The sequence below is a fragment of the Peromyscus californicus genome, unplaced genomic scaffold (genome assembly GCF_007827085.1).
Source record: "Peromyscus californicus insignis strain IS unplaced genomic scaffold, ASM782708v3 Scaffold_17__1_contigs__length_78620276, whole genome shotgun sequence".
NCBI classification, from domain to species: Eukaryota; Metazoa; Chordata; class Mammalia; order Rodentia; family Cricetidae; genus Peromyscus; species Peromyscus californicus.
This window is the reverse complement of record NW_026294469.1, coordinates 7460777-7483205: the sequence shown is the minus strand read 5'-3', so window position 1 is coordinate 7483205 and position 22429 is coordinate 7460777. Positions and strand designations below refer to the sequence as shown.

General features: G+C 41.5%; 1 protein-coding gene across 1 annotated transcript in view; it reads left to right on the top strand.

The window, feature by feature from the left end:
• Window positions 1-22429, top strand: part of Cdh2 (cadherin 2) — a 221964-nt gene that overhangs the window by 159048 nt on the left and 40487 nt on the right. Inside the window, exons 3-9 of the mRNA XM_052741599.1 lie at window positions 2126-2352; window positions 3973-4119; window positions 5944-6099; window positions 8269-8413; window positions 11958-12130; window positions 19361-19498; window positions 20167-20352. Coding sequence (XP_052597559.1) covers window positions 2126-2352; window positions 3973-4119; window positions 5944-6099; window positions 8269-8413; window positions 11958-12130; window positions 19361-19498; window positions 20167-20352 — 1172 coding nt within the window. The remainder of the gene's footprint in view (window positions 1-2125; window positions 2353-3972; window positions 4120-5943; window positions 6100-8268; window positions 8414-11957; window positions 12131-19360; window positions 19499-20166; window positions 20353-22429) is intronic.

The window sequence follows — 22429 nt, the reverse complement described above, 5'->3', positions numbered from 1 at the left end:
ACTTTTTTTTTAAGTGGTAGGGTATTGATAGATATTTATGATCACTTATCTGTACTACTCTCATCACTGTTAGATGTCACAGAAAAACAAAAACCAAGGATCCCTATTAAGAAACTCAAAAGTTGGTGTCTTATTAAGAGGAAAAGGCATAGTCATAGGACACCATTAAGAAATAGGGTACTTATTAAAATGATTGTTATAATGGGCACAGGGTTAATGCAACTTCTCTCTAAAATTTGCATTAAAAATTTAGAGTGGACACTCACAGACACATACATCTTAAAAACTAAAAATAAATATTAAAAAAGAAGTTAGGACCATTATAAACTGGCATGAAAGACACATGTAGGACTACTGTCCTAGGTTACATGTCTGTGAAGACATGATAAATGTGTATGACTAGTGCCCCAGCTTACCTATAAAGGCCTGATAAATACTGTATGACTAGTGTCAGAAGCTACTTGTGAAGGCATGATAAAGTCTGCCTGCATTTAGTGTTGGGTGGGCTTCAGCTGGGAGAAGACCACACAGGGCACAGCTGCAGCAATCCAGATGTGGCCTGGGAGGGTTCATACTGCAAAGCTGAAATACAGCAAAATGCAGAGGAGACTAGATAACATCTATGATCCAGCTGAAGTGTCATGAATTCCTTTTTGTGATACCAAAAAGCAGTTACTTCTGTTAATAAAAGATGGTGTAAGTCTGCATTTTGACTTCTCAGCAAGGTCCCCAAAATAATTTTTTCTTTGTTTTTTTTTACTTACAAAGAACATAAATGCCATTGTTCTCCAGAAAATACTTTAAGTCAAATGAAAGATTGTGGTAACTAAGTATCTTTGGGGATATTTACACTCCAGCGACCAATGTTGTATTTTAGCATAATTTAGTTGCAGCTAAAACTTTTATTTTCACTTTTAATGACTGAAAGTTGAAGGATGGTTTACGTGGCATTATGTGAAAAGTTATATCTCCAGTACTTAAAATATTTGATTACTTCTATCACATATTTTATGGTTAGTAAGAAAAATGAGCAAGTTTGGAACTTGGCTATAGTTCTTGCTTGTCTCAGTGAATCTATATGAATGGAGCTGAAAGGACAGTTTTCAGTCACTGTGTGACACAAAGGACTTCTTAAGCTGGGGTCATGCAAGTCTGGAATCCCAGCACTCAGGAGGTAGAGGGTCACTGTCATCTACATAATTCAGTTGAGAGTAGCCTGAGCTATAGGAGACCCTGTCGCTAAAAACCAAATATGAGTAACCAAAAAAAAAAAAAAAAAAAGAAAGCTTTTACTTGAATACTTGGGAAACATGAAAGTTGCCTGTGAGTGCACGTTTTATTGTAGATGTATTTATTTCTCACTTGCCAAACAGTATCTTATATAATCACGGCCAGGCTGCAACATCAATGACATGGGAAATGAAAACTGTTTTTTATGTGATGACTTCACTTGCCACTCCTATGGAATGTTTGTTCAGAAGGATGGAAGGCAGACTGCAAAGGAAATGGTCTTCCTCAGAGGCTCTTTCTTTTTGTCTTGAACATGTTCAATTCTCTTTGTAAACGTGGAATCTAACTTTCCTTATCTATTGAGATGCAAGCTGATTGGCATTGCATGTATGAAATGCTGATTTTTTTCCTCATTTTTAAGTCAACACAATTATGACTGGCATAAATAACACACTGAAATTGTTTTGATCCCCATCCTAAGACACTGATTTTTTTTTATTTAAAAACTTTCAAGATACATGTTTATGTTCATGATTTATAGTAAGAAAACAAAAATACATAAACACCCTAAGGAATAGAAATCATTAGTTTCCACCTTTCACTAATGTGAGTTTCCGGGATTCTAGGACATATTATGGGTATTGATGAAGATGCCCAGAATTTCCTTTCTTGAGTATTTGTCCAAGAGTAATAACACATAAGGTCCCATGCCAGGAAGTAAGGAAGGTGCGCAGGGTTACAGACAGCTAAGGAACCTAGGATTGGGATGCCTCTCTAGTTGAGTGTGAGGCTCAGCCTCTGTGTCTTCAGGCTGCTGTATTGTATCATTTAACAAAATCTGGCATTAGCTGCGCTCCCCTTGGTGGGGTAACCAGACATGTACACTCTTTTACAGTGAGATTCAGCAACTGCAATCGAAAAAGGAAAGTTCAGTATGAGAGCAGTGAGCCAGCAGATTTCAAGGTGGATGAGGACGGCACGGTGTATGCTGTGAGAAGCTTCCCTCTCACCGCAGAGCAGGCAAAGTTCCTGATATATGCCCAAGACAAAGAGACCCAGGAAAAGTGGCAGGTAGCCGTAAACCTGAGCCTGGAGCCAACCCTCACTGAAGAGCCTGCGAAGGTATAGTACCACTCACGGCTTTGCAACTGATGCTTAGCAACTCGTTTTATGATTCTGACTGAATATAGGTTTAATTCTTACCTTATAAATGGATGGCCAGTATTTCAATTTTTATCATCTTCAGTCTCTTTAGCGGCACTTTCTTGTGTTTGTAACATGATAGTCTATGTGTATTTCAAGCAACCAGAAATTGCCTTGGAGAGGTTTGTTTATATTTTGAGATTTATAATTGAATTCAAATTAGAAGTAGTTTCTGTTACATTTCTGAGATGCTTTACAAGCTGTTAAGTATAACCACAAAATAAACACATCTTTGGGAGATGTCACCAGTCACATTTATGAGGTGGGAGGTTCCGATGTACAGTGGGGACAGGAGAGTGTTTGTGGCAACGACGGTTGAGTTTTGTCCTAGTTCATGAGCAAACTGGGGAGCATGAAGTAGCCACCTTGCCACTGTGCTTTTGGGGAGTGGTATACTCCCTCTTGTGGAAGCAGTTGTGAGCCAGGGTGAAATAAATGAAGTGTGTTTCCAACAGAGACCTGTTCAGCTCAGTAAATGTTATTTATTTATTGAGCACTTATTCTGTGAAAATACCTACATAAGAATTTTAAATGAGATGGAAGAGTGACTTCAAAAGTCCTATAAATACCAGCTTCTTTGAGTTTACTCAAACAAAGATTCAGGGACACACCCATATACTTTGAAAGCCATGGCTTTAAACCATTATGTTTTGTATGCTACAGTCACAGATATTTATTTATAAATGTAGTGTGCATGCATATTTGTACTAGAAAAAATATTTTGCTTTTCTCTTATACTAGAGTTAAGGTTTCAAATCATGTAAAATACAATGTATTAAGTCATTAATTGTTGAAAGGACTCAAGCCACTTGAGTGATATATAAAGTGGAAGGCTGGTACCTAATGGGGTGAGAAGATGCATCTGTTGTTGGTTCTGTATGTTCCAGCAACCTGTCTTGGATGTTTGCACAGAGACAGCAAGGGCTAATGACTAAGATGTCCACAGACATCGAGAGAAACAGAAGAAAATGTTGACACATAGCAGAGATTAATGCCTAGTGTGCAAAGTGGGTCATTTACTGCATCCATCACGGCTGACATAGGTTTAGAATAATTACAGCATTAATTCTGTGGGATTTAATAGGGTCATAAATATTTGAGACATTCTTTAGCGGTATGTATTAAACTTCTCTTGGAATTCAAATTATATCTCAGCACATCAAGATGTGATTTTAATGTACAGTAGGCACATTACCTGAACTGTGGTCTAAACTAATGAGAAATACATAAAAGGGTGCTATTAAACTTTGTTTAATATTAACTACTTTCTAAGATGGTTTATAGAAACGGCAAGTAGTTTACTCAACTGGACTATATAATAAATTGTTTCTAATTCAATTTTCAGTGAATAGGGCAGCCCATATACTTTATGGCATTTTTTGTTATTGAACAAGAGCGAGGAAAGGGCCTCCTGAGATATTCTTTTTGTTTGTAATACACTGTGGTTCCTACACACATAGGTATCCATTAATATTGATATGATCGTAGAGAATGCTCTTCCTAGTCCTCAGGAATGTCTTCTTGTATTTTAATGCAAAGGACCCACATGAAATCGAAGAAATAGTATTCCCCAGACAACTCGCCAGGCACAGTGGTTCCCTCCAAAGGCAGAAGAGAGACTGGGTCATCCCGCCAATCAACTTGCCAGAAAACTCCAGAGGACCCTTTCCTCAAGAACTTGTCAGGGTAAGAAGCTGTCATTGTAATTATTTCTCTGCCTAGGAGACATTAGAAATGGTTTTGCCTTTTTTTTAAATACAAAGTATAGCATGTATACACGCAATTGAATCTGAGTGGGAGTGGAATTCCTAAGAAGCTTCATTTGTTTACCTTTGTTATCTCTTGGATTATTTATACACACAGCTCTCCTGGGTCCTGGGCACTGAATGATAGGGCTTTTGTGAATTCATGAACCCTAAGGTCATCCTATCCCTCCCCTACCAGCTCTCACTCTTCAAACCGTAGTCTTATCCAGGACTTTCCATGTTGATCTCTGCCCTCTAAAGATAGTTTGGGACAGACGGGAAAAAAATAAAGGGCAATTATTGCTAAAACTGCCAACACCAAGTGCACTTGATCGTTTTTTTTAAGGGAAAAAATGATCTGTGATACCATTAACAGAATCCCTGGGGCAGTGCAAACTAGAAGCTTTCAAATCTGAGCAGGGAGAGTTCTGCAGTGACTTACATCGCATACCATCAGACATGGGGAAAAGCACGTAAAATCAACAGGGTATTGTTTATTTAAAGATACAATAATATGGATCATCATATGCCTATTTATTAAAATGCAAATGTTTCCATGACTATTTTAGCACTCCAACACGTACATCAAAAGCTGTGAGCTTTTTTAAATAAGTCACTTACTTGTATTGTATATTCTACTGTAATGTGTATTATAATTCAATTTAACAATGAACACAATTCCTAACAGAGTTGCTTTTTATCAACACTCATAAAATATGACTGAGAGCGGAACTATCTCTAGATCAAATGCATGGATTAATTTCACTTCCCTAATACATAAAGATCCCTATGTACCACTGCCCAGCCTGCCCTTTCTCTGTCTCTACCTCTCTTCCCTACTCCATTTCTCCAACCTGCTGTGCTCTGGCGTGATTTCCTTTGGTTAGGGGTATAAAATATACCCAAGGAACCTCTCCGAGATGCTTTGTTAGAGAGAAGAACAGCAACCTTCATTGCCACCTGAGAACAATGTAGGAAGCTGTGGCTGCACTGAGTCAGGACAGTGGAAGCCAAGAAAGCCGCTGTGGAGGCTGTCCCCCATAACAGTCCTCCGTAAGGTTATTTCAAGCCGTGGCTAGGCAATTATGATTTCCTACCGTTTCTGATGTCTGAAGACACTATGATTTGTATTAAATTAGACACTTGTTACTCTGTTGTACATATTTTACCCTGGCAATTTTGTCTAAAAGTGGACACTGCTAAGTTTTGATATTTTGTATGTGTCCCAGCTAGTGTTCTTTTAGATGAAAAGGTTCCCCCAAGTCTTTCTGGGGATAAGTAATGTCTCTTCTTAAGTCCATCATCAAGAATCAAAGAACGGAGTTGGACGATGGCACGGTCATAGAGTGCTTCCCATGCAGCGTGGGGACGTGAGTTCAGATCCCTACCTGTAACTTCAGTGCTGGGGAGTCAGAAACAGGAACCCCTGGGGCTTGCTAGCTAACCCATCAATATGATTCAGTGAACTCCAGATTCACAGAGAGACTCTGCCTCAAAAAACAAGGTTGAAGTCAGTTCCAGAAGACACCCACATGCATGTATGCATGACACACATATAACACACACACACACACACACACACACACACACACACACACACACACATACACACACACACACAAACAGAAAAGAACGAAGAGGAAGGGATGACCTGGGAGAGGTCAGTGATACTATGGGGGAATGAAGCAAGGATCAGAAATGTGGTACACCCCATAACATATATGCTCATGTCTTCTGCTTATGTGATTGTTTTCTTGATCCCCAGATCAGATCAGATAGAGATAAAAATCTGTCCCTGAGGTACAGTGTCACTGGGCCAGGAGCTGACCAGCCTCCGACGGGCATCTTCATTATCAACCCCATCTCAGGACAGCTGTCGGTCACCAAGCCTCTGGATCGCGAGCTGATAGCACGGTTTCATGTAAGCTTCCAGCCAGCTGCTGAGCCTTTGTACCTAGTCTTCAGAGTGTGTGTGTGTGTGTGTGTGTGTGTGTGTGTGTGTGTGTTTGTGTGTGTATGTGTGTAGTTTTCCACTGGCTTATGCCACTCCCATAGCTTTAACACTAAGATTTAACACCAGAAATTTATCTGTAGGCTTTCTGCTTCCTTCAATAAGTACATTTATGGGATTGATGCATGCTGTAAGATAAGTAATACCAAAATAACAGTGAAGAAAGGGAAACAGCCTGAGACATCGTTTACTTTTGAAACACCAGTACTTGCCTTCAGATACATGGCTGAGAGAGCCCACTGCAACAGGTTTGAATGGACAGGATCAGAGCAGCAGTACGTAAAGATCCAGACTCCAGCATTTTTACATGTCTAGTGCTGTAATCACAGCAAGCCTGTTTATATTTCATGGACCCTTCCTAACCTAAGCTGCTCATCTTCGCAGGTTTTGTCTATCATATTTGCCTTTTATATTTAAAATGTTTAACCTCCATGGAATGATTTTAATGGAAGTGGAGAGGATCTGGACCCAGCTTGGCTTTGGCCAGCCTGTTACCCAACACCATTTTTGCATTGTCTTCTCCCGTAGGTCGTCATCACTTGGTCACCCTCCCCCATGCATGGCATTAATAGAGTCTTACATTGTCTTCTCCCGTAGGCCGTCATCACTCAGTCACCTTGCCCCCTGCATGGTGTTACTGGAGTCTTACTTTGCTTACCATATGACGTTTAGATTCCTGCACCTGCAGAAACCTCTAAAATCACTGGTGTCTTACAGTTACACTAGATTCCCCTAGAACTGAACAGTGTGTGAAAAGTTGAATGTGTTTTGAGTTCTGTGACTCAGAACTCAATCATTACCTTGATTATTTACAAGCCCATCATATTAAAATTCATGAGGGAACAGCAGATTCTAATTTTTTTATATTGTTCTAACATGCAAAAATGGAAGTAATACTTCAAAGTCTTTGACACGGACTACATAGCATTAATTGGGGAAGCTGGATTGAGGTAGCATATAACACTCTAGTTAGGGTAGTTTCTATTGATGATCATGAATATGGGAGCAAACACACCAGTGTGGTTTTTTTTGCTTGACTTCTCTCCATCTAAGATCCTGTGGTTAAAATTCAGAAAATAAATACATTCAGCTGAGACTGGAGCAAATTATTCTTCAAATGCTTGGTACGTATGCATTCAAAGCAACACCAGCAAAATAGAATTAATTACAGAATTGCAAGTATTTAGAGTCATTAAGATTCATTACTTTACATAACTATAATTAAATTTCAGTATTAAAAATTTGTTAATGGAATATATTGTGTTAAGTAAATCAGGAAGAAAATATCTTTAAAAGGATTGAGAAGCGATAATAAAATTTACATTGTGTTATGTCTTTAGTAATCTAGAAATCAAAAGGAAGTGTTGATGCTGCTTTAAGTGGATAAGAACATACCCTAAAGTAGCCTACAGCATCAGAGATTACAGGGAAACTGTGAAAGCATTCCAGTTAGAAAGAAACAGTACAGTGGAATATGTGTAGCCTTTGAAAAAGATGCAATGGCTGTTTGCTGGAAGAAATCATTAGGAAGGTAGTCAGGCCAGAGTAGCTGAGTGATTATATTTACAGTGAAAAACAACATAAAATTTCTCAAGGAGAACCACTGATACTAACCTATAGGGCTACAGTGAGGAGTGTCTTCTACGCACGTGCCTTTTCCATTGCTTTGAATAACCTTAAACTTAGAAAAAAAAGTGTCATTTACCAACACTACTTTATTTAACAAATAGATATTTTAGATCTGGACACAGCTGGCTTTAGACCTGGGCTCTGTCCACAAAGAGCGATGTGGTGGTCACAAAGCTCTGTTTCTTGGTTCTCTGGTGCTCTGTCTGTGGATCCAATGAGTTAAAAGCTGCATACTAAGCACGAGGCCTCTCCTAGAGGATGGCTGGCTTTCTGTAACAGCATCTCCACTCATCTCAGAGTTGGGCTAGCTCCATCTAGGTTGGGGGACCGTAGCAGCTCTTGTACAGCTGTCCTCAAGATGTTCTGGCTACTGTGGATGCATGGTGAGCACATGTTGTACCTCTCCCAGACAGATCTTTAAGTGGCTCTGTCCTCTGGTTGCTCTTGCAGTTGAGGGCACACGCAGTGGACATCAATGGCAATCAAGTGGAGAACCCCATCGACATTGTCATCAATGTCATTGACATGAATGACAACAGACCTGAATTTCTGCACCAGGTTTGGAATGGGTCTGTTCCAGAGGGATCAAAGCCTGGTAAGTCAGAATAGTCATATGCTCATGACTTACGGAAGTGTTGTGTAGTAGCTGGTGTAGTAGCTGGAATGCGAGCTGAGCAAACACAAGGAACTGAGTTGGATCAGTAACACTCACCAACTAAGAAGTGAACCTGGGCATGGTGGCTCACACCTACAATCCATGCAGCTGCGAGGTGGAAGCAGTGGGAGCTGAAATTCAGGGTTATCCTAAGCTGTATTGAGCTCAAGGCCAACCTGTTCTACCAGATATCCTTCCTCATAAAGAACAATGTTTATAACTGACCCTGTCGTAACAGTCAAAAAAGGAAAGGTACACAGTCCCTTTTAACGTATCTTTCATTTACGATGCTTTTGGAGGAAAAGAAAGCAGCTTGAGGGAAAACTGATTGAAGAGGGAAAGCCACAAGATATCTTTACATGATTTTTGCCTTATTTGGAAGCCAGAACCTACAGAATCTATAGTGGTCTTTCCTTGCTTTGTAGTTGACACAGTGAGAGCTACTTGAGAGAGACTTTCGGTGTACAGAGTGCAGATTCCCTCACAGGGGACAGAGCACCAGCGAAAGCTACATGGTGGGTGCCTGTTACCAGGCAGTGAAGTCACAAGCAAGGCAGGGTTGGTGACAGCTGTGACACTCTGGGTATTTACTTCCAGAGTGCCCTGCCACATGTATTCTGCAACCCTCTTTCAGCTAGCATAAGGAAAGTGGCCTGGCCTTGAGGCAGCCCTTGTGGAAAGCCTCTTGCCGTTGTGAAGTGCTGTTTGACTGACATTTCAGAGGCTTGTCCTGAAAACTAAGGGCTTCAGTCACAGAATAGCCAGGCCAGAGAGGACTATTTAGTCTGAAAACCCAGCAGACCCAAGCACTCAGTCAATAAAGGAATGAAGAAGTAAATGTTTAGCCAGCTTTCCTGGGCAGATTTGGTGTTTTGAGATATTTTAATTATTCTGTTTTATAAAATATCAACCTTTAAAACTGCACTTTATAGTACCTTGGCTCTCCCACCAATGTCTGCAGCTCCCTAAGGCGTCAGCTAATTTGTGGGTAGAAACAACTATGCCTTAAACTCTAGGTTTCTCTATATCCTCAAGTGTTCTCTATATCCTCAGAGAAAAAGAGAGGTAGGTGTAGGGAGCAGTTGGAGGGAGGGAGTGGCATGGCGGGGACTCTGTACTCTGTGGCTCCTTCAGACTCATTTTCAGACAAGTCGCCCTCCAGTCTTACCCATTTTAAGTACAATATCATGATAGCATATGAAGTAGATCTCTACTGAAATGGATCTCGTGCAGCTGGCGAGATGGCTTGGCAGCCGAAGGCACTTGCTAGCCTGAGCACTTAGTTCAACCTTTGGAACTCACTTGGTCGAAAGAGAGAACTGAGTCCTACAAGTTGTCCTCTGATCTCCACATGCGTGCTGTGATGTGCACATGCACACACACATGCACGCACACACAAACACACACGCACGCACACACAAACATATAAGTAAGTCAATAACATGTATCTCATGCAAATATCCTACAATATAAATAAACTTTGGGCAATTTGACTACAGAAGTTTTATTGTTAAGTATCATTTGCCTATCTGTTTGGTTGTTGCAAGCTTGAGATAATACAGTGCTTTGCAAGCTTTGTTACATGAAATAAGCCATTCAAACTATATTTACTGAACATTTGACCACGAGTTTCCAGTTAAGCATCCCATGAACTAAAGCCTCTGAGTGATCACTGTAAGGAAAGTCATCTCAGGGGCGTACTCCCTGTGGATTGGAAGCACCCTTGCAGGCAAGGCTGGAGTCTCCAGGGCGTACTCCCTGTGGATTGGAAGCACCCTTGCAGGCAGGGCTGGAGTCTCCAGGGCGTACTCCCTGTGGTTTGGAAGCACCCTTGCAGGCAGGGCTGGAGTCTCCAGAGCGTACTCCCTGGGGTTAGAAGCACCCTTGCAGGCAGGGCTGGAGTCTCCAGAGCGTACTCCCTGGGGTTAGAAGCACCCTTGCAGGCAGGGCTGGAGTCTCCAGGGCGTACTCCCTGTGGTTTGAAAGCACCCTTGCAGGCAGGGCTGGAGTCTCCAGAGCATACTCCCTGTGGTTGGAAACACCCTTGCAACCAGGGCTAACTCAAACTGTAGCATCAGCGTTTTGACTCCAGGTTCTGAAACTGGAAGCTGTGTTTGAAGAGTCTGTTCATTTATGCAGACAGTGTCAGCTTAGCAGGACCTGTGTGCTCTGCTCTGCCCTGGCACTGGCCACAGGAGTGCCAGGGGACCTACCTGCAGGAGCTTCAGTCTAGCAGGGGAGAGAAAGGGAAAGCCAGCGAACTCACGCCTATGAGATAAAGTGTCTAAAATAAGTAAGGTGTGGAGATGCTGCTTAATCAGACAGAATATCTTGTTGAAAGGAACAAGTTCTAAAGAGACGTTTGAATAATACAGCTAAGGCATGGCCAGTTCTGGGGTGAATTCCCTACATTTCTAAAATAAACCCAGGTTCCGGATACCATAGAAGACAGAGACAGGACATTTCTTCATTCTGTTCTAAGTGGATCTCACAAAACAAACTAGTCTAAAAGTGACTGGGGTTCTCATACTGTCTGTCTGCTTGGACATTCTGCTTTCCAAATTTAGTTTGTAAAATACTCAATGGGTTAAAGTCTCCAGGCCAGTGACAGTGTTCTTCCAGTCTTTAAGGAAATAATAATGCACAGTGCCAAGTCTTTGCCCAGTGTAGCAGAGCAGTACTGCCTAGCATGCTTCCTTCTGACCCGAGGCAGTGGAATGGGCAGTGTCCTTCACAAAGCTCACTGTCAGAAATTGACTTGGGTGCTGGGAAGAACTACACCCAGCAAGCTCCCATGAAATGCTACTGTGGAATCAGAGAGAGGAATGGGTAAAATATGCCTGCAATAGCGTCTGTATTTCTTGTCCTTTGTGTTTTATGAAATTAAAGTTGGCCATGAGTCCTTTGGGGATCATAGAGTAGAATTTTTTTCTAAGTGTGGAGGAATTGAGTCTATAAATATGTGTATTTTGTAATTTCTTTTTACATCTAGGTTATGTTTATTATGATGACGTGTGTGGGCTTGGGGATGCACATGCATGCAAGACCAGTGGGTATCACTCTTCAAGAACAGCCCATATTATCTTAGAACAGCCCATATCATCTTTTTTTGGTCCGGATCTTTCATTGGCATCAGTTAGACTAGGCTGCCTTGGCTATGCAGTGGGCCTTGGGAATCTGCCTGTGTCCAGCTCCATAGCACTGGAAATAGAAGCACACACCTCCTGGAACTGGCTTTTTTTTTTTAAACATGATTCTGGGCATTGAACTTTAGTCTTTATGCTTGCATGGCAAACATTTTACTGACTGGCTTCTGCACTGCCATGTTTGATTATTTTAAAAATATTTTTTTGTTTGAAGGACTTAACATGTTTTTGTTGTGTGTGAAAAACTGAAAATGAGGCATGCCAACACAGTAAGGACGCCTGATTTTAGAGTCCCTGAGATGAAGGATAATGGTCCCCCTTCTCTGTTCACTCTCTAGGGACATATGTGATGACAGTCACTGCTATTGATGCAGATGACCCAAATGCCCAGAATGGGATGCTGAGGTACAGGATCCTGTCCCAGGCTCCCAGCACGCCTTCACCCAACATGTTTACAATCAACAATGAGACTGGGGATATCATCACTGTGGCAGCTGGTCTGGATCGAGAGGTAAGCAGACCCAAAACTGTACTGAATGTGTGCATAGTCTTAGAGGCAGCCCGAGGTGGATTCAAACTCTCATTCACATGCTCCTTTCCATTCATTGGTCAGCAGTGGGGTTTTCACAGAACTTCATGTTGTAAATGATGTGTGCATATGGCATAAGGTAATGTCACCTTCAGTGATATTTGACTAAGTTAAGCCAATACTCTCTTCCAATTGTAAAGTTTTTAAGGTTCCTCCTATTTTTTCAAAGGTTTTTGTGGGGAACCAAGTTAGACATCACGGTCAAGTGATATGTATGTGAATTCATTTTAAGAGACTACAGATAATGCATATGTAGTCAGGTGTTTGGGGCTTCTGTGAATTGCCTGGTGAGTGTTGCGCCAGGCAATTATCATCTTTTATTTGAACTTGCTTCTGAATTCTGAGAGAATTTACTTTCCATTTCTGAACACTGGTAACTGTGATAATTCTGCTATTGAGCATTTAAAACTGGTGATGTAGAGAATCACACTTCCGGAATATATTCTGTTGAAACATCAATACTGACAGCATTAAACACCACCACATAGTGTCACAGTGTGAGAGAATATGCATGTTTTGGTAAAGTACCCAGGGATGTTTAGTCCTGAGCACTGCTGCACCTTGCTCATGAGGTCCCATCTGAAAGGGCCTTATGAGTCTGTTTGTCTAGACATTGAACCCTCTCATTCTCCAACTTCCTTGTGCCTTCTGAAACTCTACCCTCAGGAAACTTTCGCATGCTTTCTCTGTGTCCTGTGTCCCGGAAGTTGTCTTACAGCTTCTCAAGGTCATTGACCATCCAGAATCATTGTTCAAGTGAATTCTCCAAATGACAATACTTAGAGATCTGTGGTTTGCAATTTTCAGGCTGAGCCAGCTTTTGCTGTAATTGAACTTCAGATTATGTCAAACAGAAACATTACGTCCACCACGATGTATATTATTGACAAGGATTTGAGAAGTTGGGTTTGATGCTTTTTCTGCTACAGTAATGTTGGCATGAATTGAAGAGAAGACACACCACTATTAGTTACATAAGCAAAATTGTTCTAGAAACACTATAATCAAGTAACAGAACCAGTCAGGATGAATTCATTTATGCCTGTGAAGTCTACTTAGAAAGTAGGTATGACCTGTGACATTTAACCCTTGGCTTCCACTGTTGGTGGTTCTTTCTCTAAAAATGTTTTGCATCTGAAAATGTTCAGAAATCTAAAAATGAATTTAATTTTTGTAGTACTTCCAAAGTTCAGGGGGCTGGAGAAATGGCCCAGTAGATAAATGTGCTTACTGTGCTAGCATGGGGACCTGAGTTCGGATCCTCAAATCTACATAAAAAGCCAATCATTGCCAGGTTCCTATAATCTCAATACGATGTAGGGGCAGAGACTGGATAATCACCGGGGCTTGCTGAGTGCCAGACTAGAGACCCTGTTTCAAGAGGGTGAGATGGAATATAGTAGACGGACACTTGACATCCTCTTCTGATCTATACAAGGGTGTGTATCTGCACAGGCACACGTGTACACCACACATACTCAAAAGAGAAAAATAGAAAAAGATAGTTCATAGTCTGAGTATTCCTGCTTCTTCCACTGTAGTATGAAACACTATTCTTAGACACCCATGGACTCAATATGAATGCCATGCTTTGTATGAGATGATGGAGTTTGTTTCAGTATTTTCCCTCCAGGGTGAGGTTGGCCAGACCAAGAAGACTTAGTGCAGGTCGCAACTGTAATATTTCTGCTTCCACTCACACAGCCATTGTGAGATACAGAAGTCAGGGCTTCACTCGGCTTCTCCCTGAAATTCCCCTCGTATTTATCCTGACTATTTCACAAGGAGAAAGAGCCATAAAGGATTAAAGACAATTTTCCTTATGCAGACCAACCATGTTTAAAAATCACAGAGACTATATTTAGCCTACAGGATAAAAGCTTGAAGTGGGGTGTAATTGTAGTTAAGTATATCCTACAGTTCATGGGGGAAGCCATCCACCACCCTTGATAACAGTAATGCAGAAATGGATGGAAGCTATGGGATCATGGGTTAGATTTGATATGAGGAATCACTTCTTGACAGTGGAATTATTAAAAATCAACAATGAGTTACCAGAGGAAATTATGGAAAGCCTTCCATTTTCTGAAAGTCATTTCTCTAAGAAAAAAAATACATCTATCTTGGATGGTTTATGGTAATTCTGCCTGAGGCCCGGCATAAATTACTTTGACTTTTTATGCAGGCTTGAATTCCTTTATTTCTATTAAAATTCACAGTTTCCTTTTTGTAGAAAGTAATTTTCACTATCATTCTCTCAGGATGTATGACACCTTTCAGAGACGGAGCCTCTAACCGCTGACACGCTTACCAGAGTCACCTTTTAATTTTTCTTTAATCTGCAGTTTAAAAAACGTCCATTCTTTAAGGTCTGGAAATCTAGAGCCACTGCCCCTCCCCCATCAGCCTTTTTTTTTTTTTTTTTTTTTTTTTTTTTTTAATGTACTCCTGACTCTTTAACTCCATTATCTGCTGGTGGCTGTTCCTGACTTTTACCTTCTCTAGCCTTTTGTCTTCATGCCTATCCTCTACCCTCTCTGGATTACTTGTAGCAGTTACCTTCCTCACTTCCACAGCAAAATACCCGACAAGCAGCAGTTTAAGATAGGAAGCGTTTGTTTGAGTTCATAGTTCGAAGTGATGCTCCAGCTCATGATGGTGAAAAAGCATGGTGGCAGGAGGCTGCTGGTCACTTCACATCCACAGCCAGGAAGCAGAGAAGAAACAGGAAGAGGACCCAGGCTCTAAAGCCTTAGGTCTCACCTCCAGTGACCTATTGCCTCCAGCAAGGCTGTCCATCCTAAATGTCCCACAGTCTTCCCAAACAGTGCCACCACCAGAGGACCAGTTGTTTGAACACATGAACCTATAGGAAGCACTTCACATTAAAACCACAGCACCTCTCATAGATCCTCTACCAGGTTTGAATCTGGGATTCTGCTTGGTGTGCGCTCTTGGACTTTCATGAACCTATAACCCCATCCTTCACACCTGTAACAGGGATATCACGAAAGGGTTGGAAGGATAATGTAGCACGGTACATGAAACATTCAGTAAACATGGTGCCCAATAAGTCCTTGCAGCCATTTCCCCCCATTGGCATAATTGGCAGCTCCTTTTCCTGATTGAGCATTGTCCATTACTTTTATTCTACAGCATCATATTTTCCTGGCAGAGAAAAACCAATGCTTGCTGTTTCTTAGGCCAAATACTTCTTATACTTGTGCCCTGGACTCCTTGTTTGGTGTGGTGTGTGGTCTCCAGTTGCTGTTGACTTCAGTTCTTCCTTCTTCTCAGCCCCCGTTATAGTCTGCAAACATGCTGAGTCTCCTCAATGGTAAAATGGCTCATCACACCTCCAAGCATGAAGGCAAAGCTCTTTATTTTGGCATCTCAGACCCTTTAAGGCTATGGTTGCAATGCCTCCTTGGCCTAAACCTTCCAGAATCCCTCGCTTCCTACTTTGGAATAATAATGCCCATCACTCAAACAACCATATGCAACTCCTTGTAAAAATAGTTTTAGACGCTTTTCCTGTGTGCGCATATGTGTTGGGGGGGCATACACAAATTGAAGTATAAATAGACATAAAAGTTAGAAATAGTGATAGAAATGTGTTGTGGGGTGCTTTGCCTCACAGTTGTACCTCAAGAAATTTCAGAAGTCCTCGACTAGTTGACTTTAAAGCCATTCAACTGTCAGGCCCAGAACAAAGAAAGGCCATTGTTCAAGGACAAGGTCTCTCAACTATGCACTACCAATACTTTAAACTAATTCTTGGTGTAGGGTCTGTCCTATGCATGTTCCACGGAATCCCTAGCCAGTGCCCATTATATGCCAGTGGTACTTCCCAAGTATTATTAAAGAGCTTTTCACTGGGCACAGTCACCCTGGTGGAGAATTGCTGATACAATCAGAGGAATTGACGAATCGATGTAACAGGCCATGAGGGCATTGGATATAAATACAAAAAGTGTGGGATATGAATGATCACGGGTAGGTTTGCTAAAATGCACATATCACCAAGCATGGGTGGGCAGTGGGTGGAAATAAGCAAAGGAGGAAAGACCTTATGTCATCTGGAACAGGAAGTGAAGGGTTCCTGCATCCAGTGTAGCACCGTGAGGATGGGAAGCCATACTCCTTGCAGAGATTTGAAATGTCACTCATCAGCATCAGACAAACATGACTAATTCAGGCAAGGCACTCTGGACAGTTCAATTGCTGAAATCATAAGCTACCACAACTTCCTTACCAAATGCAAGATCGGTTTACCACCAAGGCGTTTGAACATGGAGACTATGTTATTTTTCAAGTGGATAACTTTGATTCTAATAGACATTGTATTTAAGAAATAACAATGTCCTTTTTTAGAGTTTTGACTTTTTGTAGTTATCAAGAAAGGGTCTCCCTCTGTAGCCCAAGCTGGCCGTGAATTTGTTTTATAGCCCAGATTGGTCTACAAGTTAGCAACAATCATCTTGGCTCATGCTTCCAAGTCCTAGGCTGACAGGTGCACACCACTACACCCACACACAGTTCTTGTAAAGCTTAAAACATTTCAGAACTAGCTTGAAGCAATAGGACATTCCAAAGATTAGCAATTGATCCAAACATCTTAGCTCCATCCAAAGTTATATGTGCTGGTGCCTGTATAATTTTAAATAGTTTTTATAGAATAGACATTAGGAAACACTGTATGTTTTATAACATTATTAAAAGGAAAACTTGGATTTTTCATTGTCAACAGAACTGTAGTAGCTATACAAATGGCATTTCATAAGTTGTTATACAATTTTAAAATATAACTTAATTTTCTATGCATGAATGTTTTGCCTGCAAAACATTTGTCTGTGTACCACATGCATGTCTGGTACCTTCAGAGACCAGAAGAGGGTGTCAGGACCTGGGTATTAGAGTTATAGACAATTGTAAGCTGCCATGTAGGTGTAAGGATTTGAGCCCAGGTCCTCTGGAAGAGCATTCAGTGCTCCTGACTACTTAACTGTCTCTCAGCCTCAGTCATAGTACACTTTATTTTCATAGTTTTCAGTTGGGAAGCTGATCAAATGTCCCCCTGAGTTTTCTCAGTAACCACAAAAGGATGAAACTGAATGAACATCTATGAAGATTTATCTTTTAATTAAAACATAATTATATCATTTCCCCTTTCCCTTTCCTCCCTCCAAGCCCTCTCTTGTCCTCACCTCATTCCTCAAATCGATGGCCTCTTTCTCTAATTGTTATTGTTAACTACATATAAACGCAGATACAACCTGCTGAGTCCGTTAGTGTTACCTGTATGTATAGGATTCAGGGTTGACCACTTTGTATTGGGTAACCAGTTAGAGGGCTCATCTCTGGGGGAGACTAATTCTCTCTCTCTAGCAGCCAGTGGTTGTCTGTAGTTCATTGTCAGAGGCCAGACCCCATGAGATTTTCCGCAAAGGAATAGTCCTGAGAAGGAAAGCCATTGAGGAAACCTACAGCCCACTCTGGATTGTATTGAAATGTGGGTTACAAAAACTTAAAATGGTTCATACTGCACTGTGTGTTTGAAGTTTTTCTAATTAAAAAGTATGGCATATTCTCTTTTAGGAAGAAATAAGGGAACTAAAGTAAATATCTGCTAGAGATTGGCATTCAATCCACTGGACAGTTTAGATTCTCATGTGTGAAGTTGGCCTTTCATCCATCTTCTTTCTGGTCCTCGCTCTCCCTTCTAACGACTACATCAAAAGCCACAATTTGTGCCTCTTTCCTCCAAGCTGCAGGAATCCCTTAAGAATGGCCGTTTATAATGTCAGCTATATTTAGAACCAGGGGGAACTGCACTTCACAGTGACACTTGTTTTGTTTAGTATGAAGAAGAGAGTTTTGTTGTTCAGAATGGCTTAGCATTTAGGAATATGATCCTTTTTATTCTGTGCCAAATTTCACAGAGATTCCAAATGACTTTAGATAGTGCTTTTGGTTAGGTTTTCTGCAAATACAATGCTGTCAGCTGGCAGTCTAGATTTCTAGGATAATCTCAAGACTTTCACTGAACATGCATTATAGCTTCATTTGGCTCCTTGTTAACAGAGCTAATCTGTACTTTTCAAGTAATGGGTGCTTGCCTGATAAAAATCATCTGAATGTAAATGTCTGTGTCTATATCCTTGATACATTGGTGCTCAAAATAATAGACACTCTATTGTATCTCAGTACTGATCCGTTCATTATATACCTATTCAATTAAACACGTATTATAGTCCAGGACTAATAATATAAATGTATTCTCTTTAATTAAATTTTTATTTAAAACATTTTTAGATTTATTTATTTTATTTTATGTATATGAATGTTTTGTCTTTATGATGCTATGTGTACTGCATGAATGCCTAATGCTCACAAAAGCCAGAAGAGGACACCCAGTCCCCTTGAACTGGAGGAGTTAGAGATGTTTGTAGACCAACTTGTGGGCATTAGGAACCAAACCCCAGTCCTCTGCAAGGCAGCAAGCGCTCTTAACCACTAAGCCATGTCTTCATCTCCAATTTTGATCTTTTTAAAAGGCCATATATCTCTTACATAATTTTGAACAATTAGTACTAATAAGGAGTGGGAGAAATGTTATCAAGTAATTATAACAGAAAGAATGTATGTAATAATATGATAATACACACACACACACACACACACACACACACACACACACACACACACTATTAGGGAAAGGCAGACATACTTTGTGAATCTGTGAATTACATATGCTTCCTCCTCCTCTCTTGGCTTCCGTGTTGTCTTTACTGTCCTAAACTTAGAAATTAATATATGAGATACCAAAAGGCTTGAATACTAACTTGCGATCTTGTAGCAAAAGGGAAAGGTTGAAACCAGATGGAAGCTTCAGCTCAGCCATGAATTTCCCACATCTGCAATATGTTCAGTGAGTTCCTTCTTGGGAGTCAAAGTGAATATACACAGTTAAAGCTCCCCAGACAAGAACCAGACCCGTGTTTCCTGAGTTAAAGTAAACTCCATGTGGGAAATTGCAAGAATGAAGGACGCTGTGCTCTCAGTGGGTAATAAAGAGCCCTTTGCCAAACAACTGTTATGTCTTCTTGAGGAATTAGCGTCATTTAACTTGTTATCTTTATGTCTTTCTAGAAAGTGCAACAGTATACGTTAATAATTCAGGCCACAGACATGGAAGGCAATCCCACTTACGGCCTTTCAAACACAGCCACGGCGGTCATCACAGTGACAGATGTCAATGATAATCCTCCAGAGTTTACGGCCATGACGGTAAGGACAACCTGTCACTCAAAGGACTTCAGCACCATGGGCCATTTGGAAGAAGTTTTGTTATGAATAATAAATGCATTAGATAGAAATGGAACTTGCTCTGATAGTGGAATGGCCGCTGACTGATGTTTCTATCATGTGGGCTTTAAAACAGGCATCGGAGTACTTTACTTCCTCAGCACCCTCCAGTTACTGTTAAAGAAGTTAAAATACACTGCCTGCGACAAGTAGCTGGGTGCAGTGGTAACAGAATTCCTCCGATGTTCCAAATGCCTGAAATACATGCCTGGTTTGTGCTACTTTTCCAGCGTGTAATTACCTAGATCCCAAGTCAAATTATTTCCTGTATATAAGTCCTTTCTATGGACCTCACATTAATCACACTGATACTCACAAATGGATGTTAATTTTAATGCTAATGAAACTGAAGCATAAATGTTAAAAAAAAAAAAATACCCACACCCACTGGGTGGCTGAAAAATGTCCCAGGATTTTTTTTTTCCCAGTGAGATATAAAGTGAGTGATTATCAGCATATACCTATCTCCTTGTTTAGTGTAGACCATAAAAATTTAATGGGGCAGTAAAGTCAGGGTGGTGTGGTCATCAGGCAGCCTGTCCTTCAGTGGGGCCACAATCACCTCAGACCGAGGTTGGTCTTTCTTGCAGTTCTACGGCGAAGTCCCTGAGAACAGAGTGGATGTCATCGTAGCCAACCTGACTGTCACTGACAAAGATCAGCCCCACACGCCAGCTTGGAATGCGGTCTACAGAATCAGCGGGGGAGACCCTACAGGGAGATTTGCCATCCAGACAGACCCCAACAGCAACGATGGGCTGGTCACTGTGGTAAAAGTAAGTATCCCCTGGACCACAGACCTCAGACAGCTACTCAGTGGGCACCAGCCTGTGCCCTCTCCCATTGCTTTACTGTAGAATCATGGGAGCTTTTTTATTTTAAATACCTCCTAGTCTGGAATTCCTAACTACTTAGTGGATTATGTATTACTGTTTAATTTATGTTGAAATTGAGGATAACACAAATTCTCTCCCATTATCACTGCAATTAAAATCAATTGGGACAGACTGACCCATCTGAAGACATGGGGGTCCTCAGCAAAGTGGAGTGAATATAGCTGATGTATTCGAGGCCTTTCGCATCTTGCGGGTTAGACCATTGGCTGATAGCTGGAGTGCTTGCCTGACACGCACCAGGTCCTCAGTCCAGTCCCCATCAGGGCAGTGGGAGGAGTAAGAGAGGGGAGGGGAGGGGTACAGTGCTTCCTATTCTCATGGGGTTTGGGCAGATAGTGAGGGGTTGGGAGAGGAAGGGAGGGGAGGAGTGGTACTAACCTCCTGGAGTTTGGACAGAGAGTAAATGATTCAGAAGACAAAAGAAAAATCACAGAAGTGAAATGGAGCGAGTAGGCAGGAGAAAGAGCCTACATTTTATAAATATTTTGCATTTACATGGCTATTTTAAAATTCTATTTTCATTACTTTAAGGAACTAGTTTTCTAGCCTAGCCAGGCATGGTGACTCACACCTTTAATCCCAGCACTCAGGAGGCAGAGGCAGGCCAGTCTCTGAGTTTGACGCCAGCCTGGACCACAGAGCAAGTTCCAGGACAGCCAGGATTGCACAGAGAAACCTTTTCTCAAAAAACAAAAGCAAACAAACAAACAAACAACAAAACTAGCGTTCTGCTGTTTAATTGCCAGACGATATTTAATTACAGAACAGTATGGTGGCAGGCACAAAGCAAAAGCTCTTCAGTGGCGGCAAACGCATAGCAGTCTTGTGAAAGCCTTCCAAGTGAACATCCCAGCCTTTTAACCACCGAAACACTTGATTAAGTGAACCCACGTGCCTGCCTGACAGGGAAATGGTCAATCGAAGTGCTTCTTGCCGGGAATTCTGATCTATGTGCACATGAGGGGAAAGAGATCGGGTTGGAAATCATCTCCCACACACGGAGAAGAGTCAGCAACAGTGCCAGCCCAGACTGAGCTTTCTGTTCACATCTCAGCTCTGCCCCGGAAGGCTGTGCATCTGTCATCACCCATTCAGCCTTGAAGAACCTCAACTTTCTCCTGCCGAAAGTGAGGCCTGAGTACAGCCTCCAAGTGCTCACACGTTTGTGAAGGACAAATGAGATAGGTACACATGAAAGGACTCAACCTGCCCGTACATCGCCAACATGAGTAAATGTGCCTAAGGGGCATTTCACTCATTCAACATATTACAGCCGCACCGCCCCCTTTCCTGCCTGGGCATGCTGAACGGAAGGTTCTAGAAGAAGAGAATATGGCAGTGGCTTTGATGATTTGAGGATGTCTAGGGCAGGATGCTGTTACGTTTTGTACTAATCACGTAACTTCAGCTCTTGGTCATTCTTAGACTACCAGTGGCAACACAAGGCACCCTCCAACCTTCCCTGTTACTACCAAACACACCGGTTCCATTACTAAGTCACCTGGGGAAATCAGAGCGAAATCCCTACGGCATTGTGGTGACAGCAGACTTCAGTGAGACGTCCGCAGTTAATGTATACATAAAGGGTTATTTGTGTAACGCATTAATCATCTGGAGTGTTCTCATGTGGGAGTTTTCAAAAACCTGCAAAATATTCAGAATCGTTATGGAAGACAGCCAGATTTTCAGTTTTCCCAGTAAGGAGAAAGAAGCATAAGCCTACCTATAGAACTCTTATTTTAAGATGAGTGTGTGTGTGTGTTTGCGCTTCACCCCACAGTCTGTATTAATCTATGAAAAATACCTTTTATTTACGTTGAGTGATGATTGGTTGTATTGAGGTATGTGCTGGGCGGCGGGGCGGGGGGGGGGGGAGTTGAGTACCAAGGCACATGGGAGGGGACATCAGAGGATAACTTGTTTCCATCATGGATTCGTGATACCAAGTGCAGGTCAT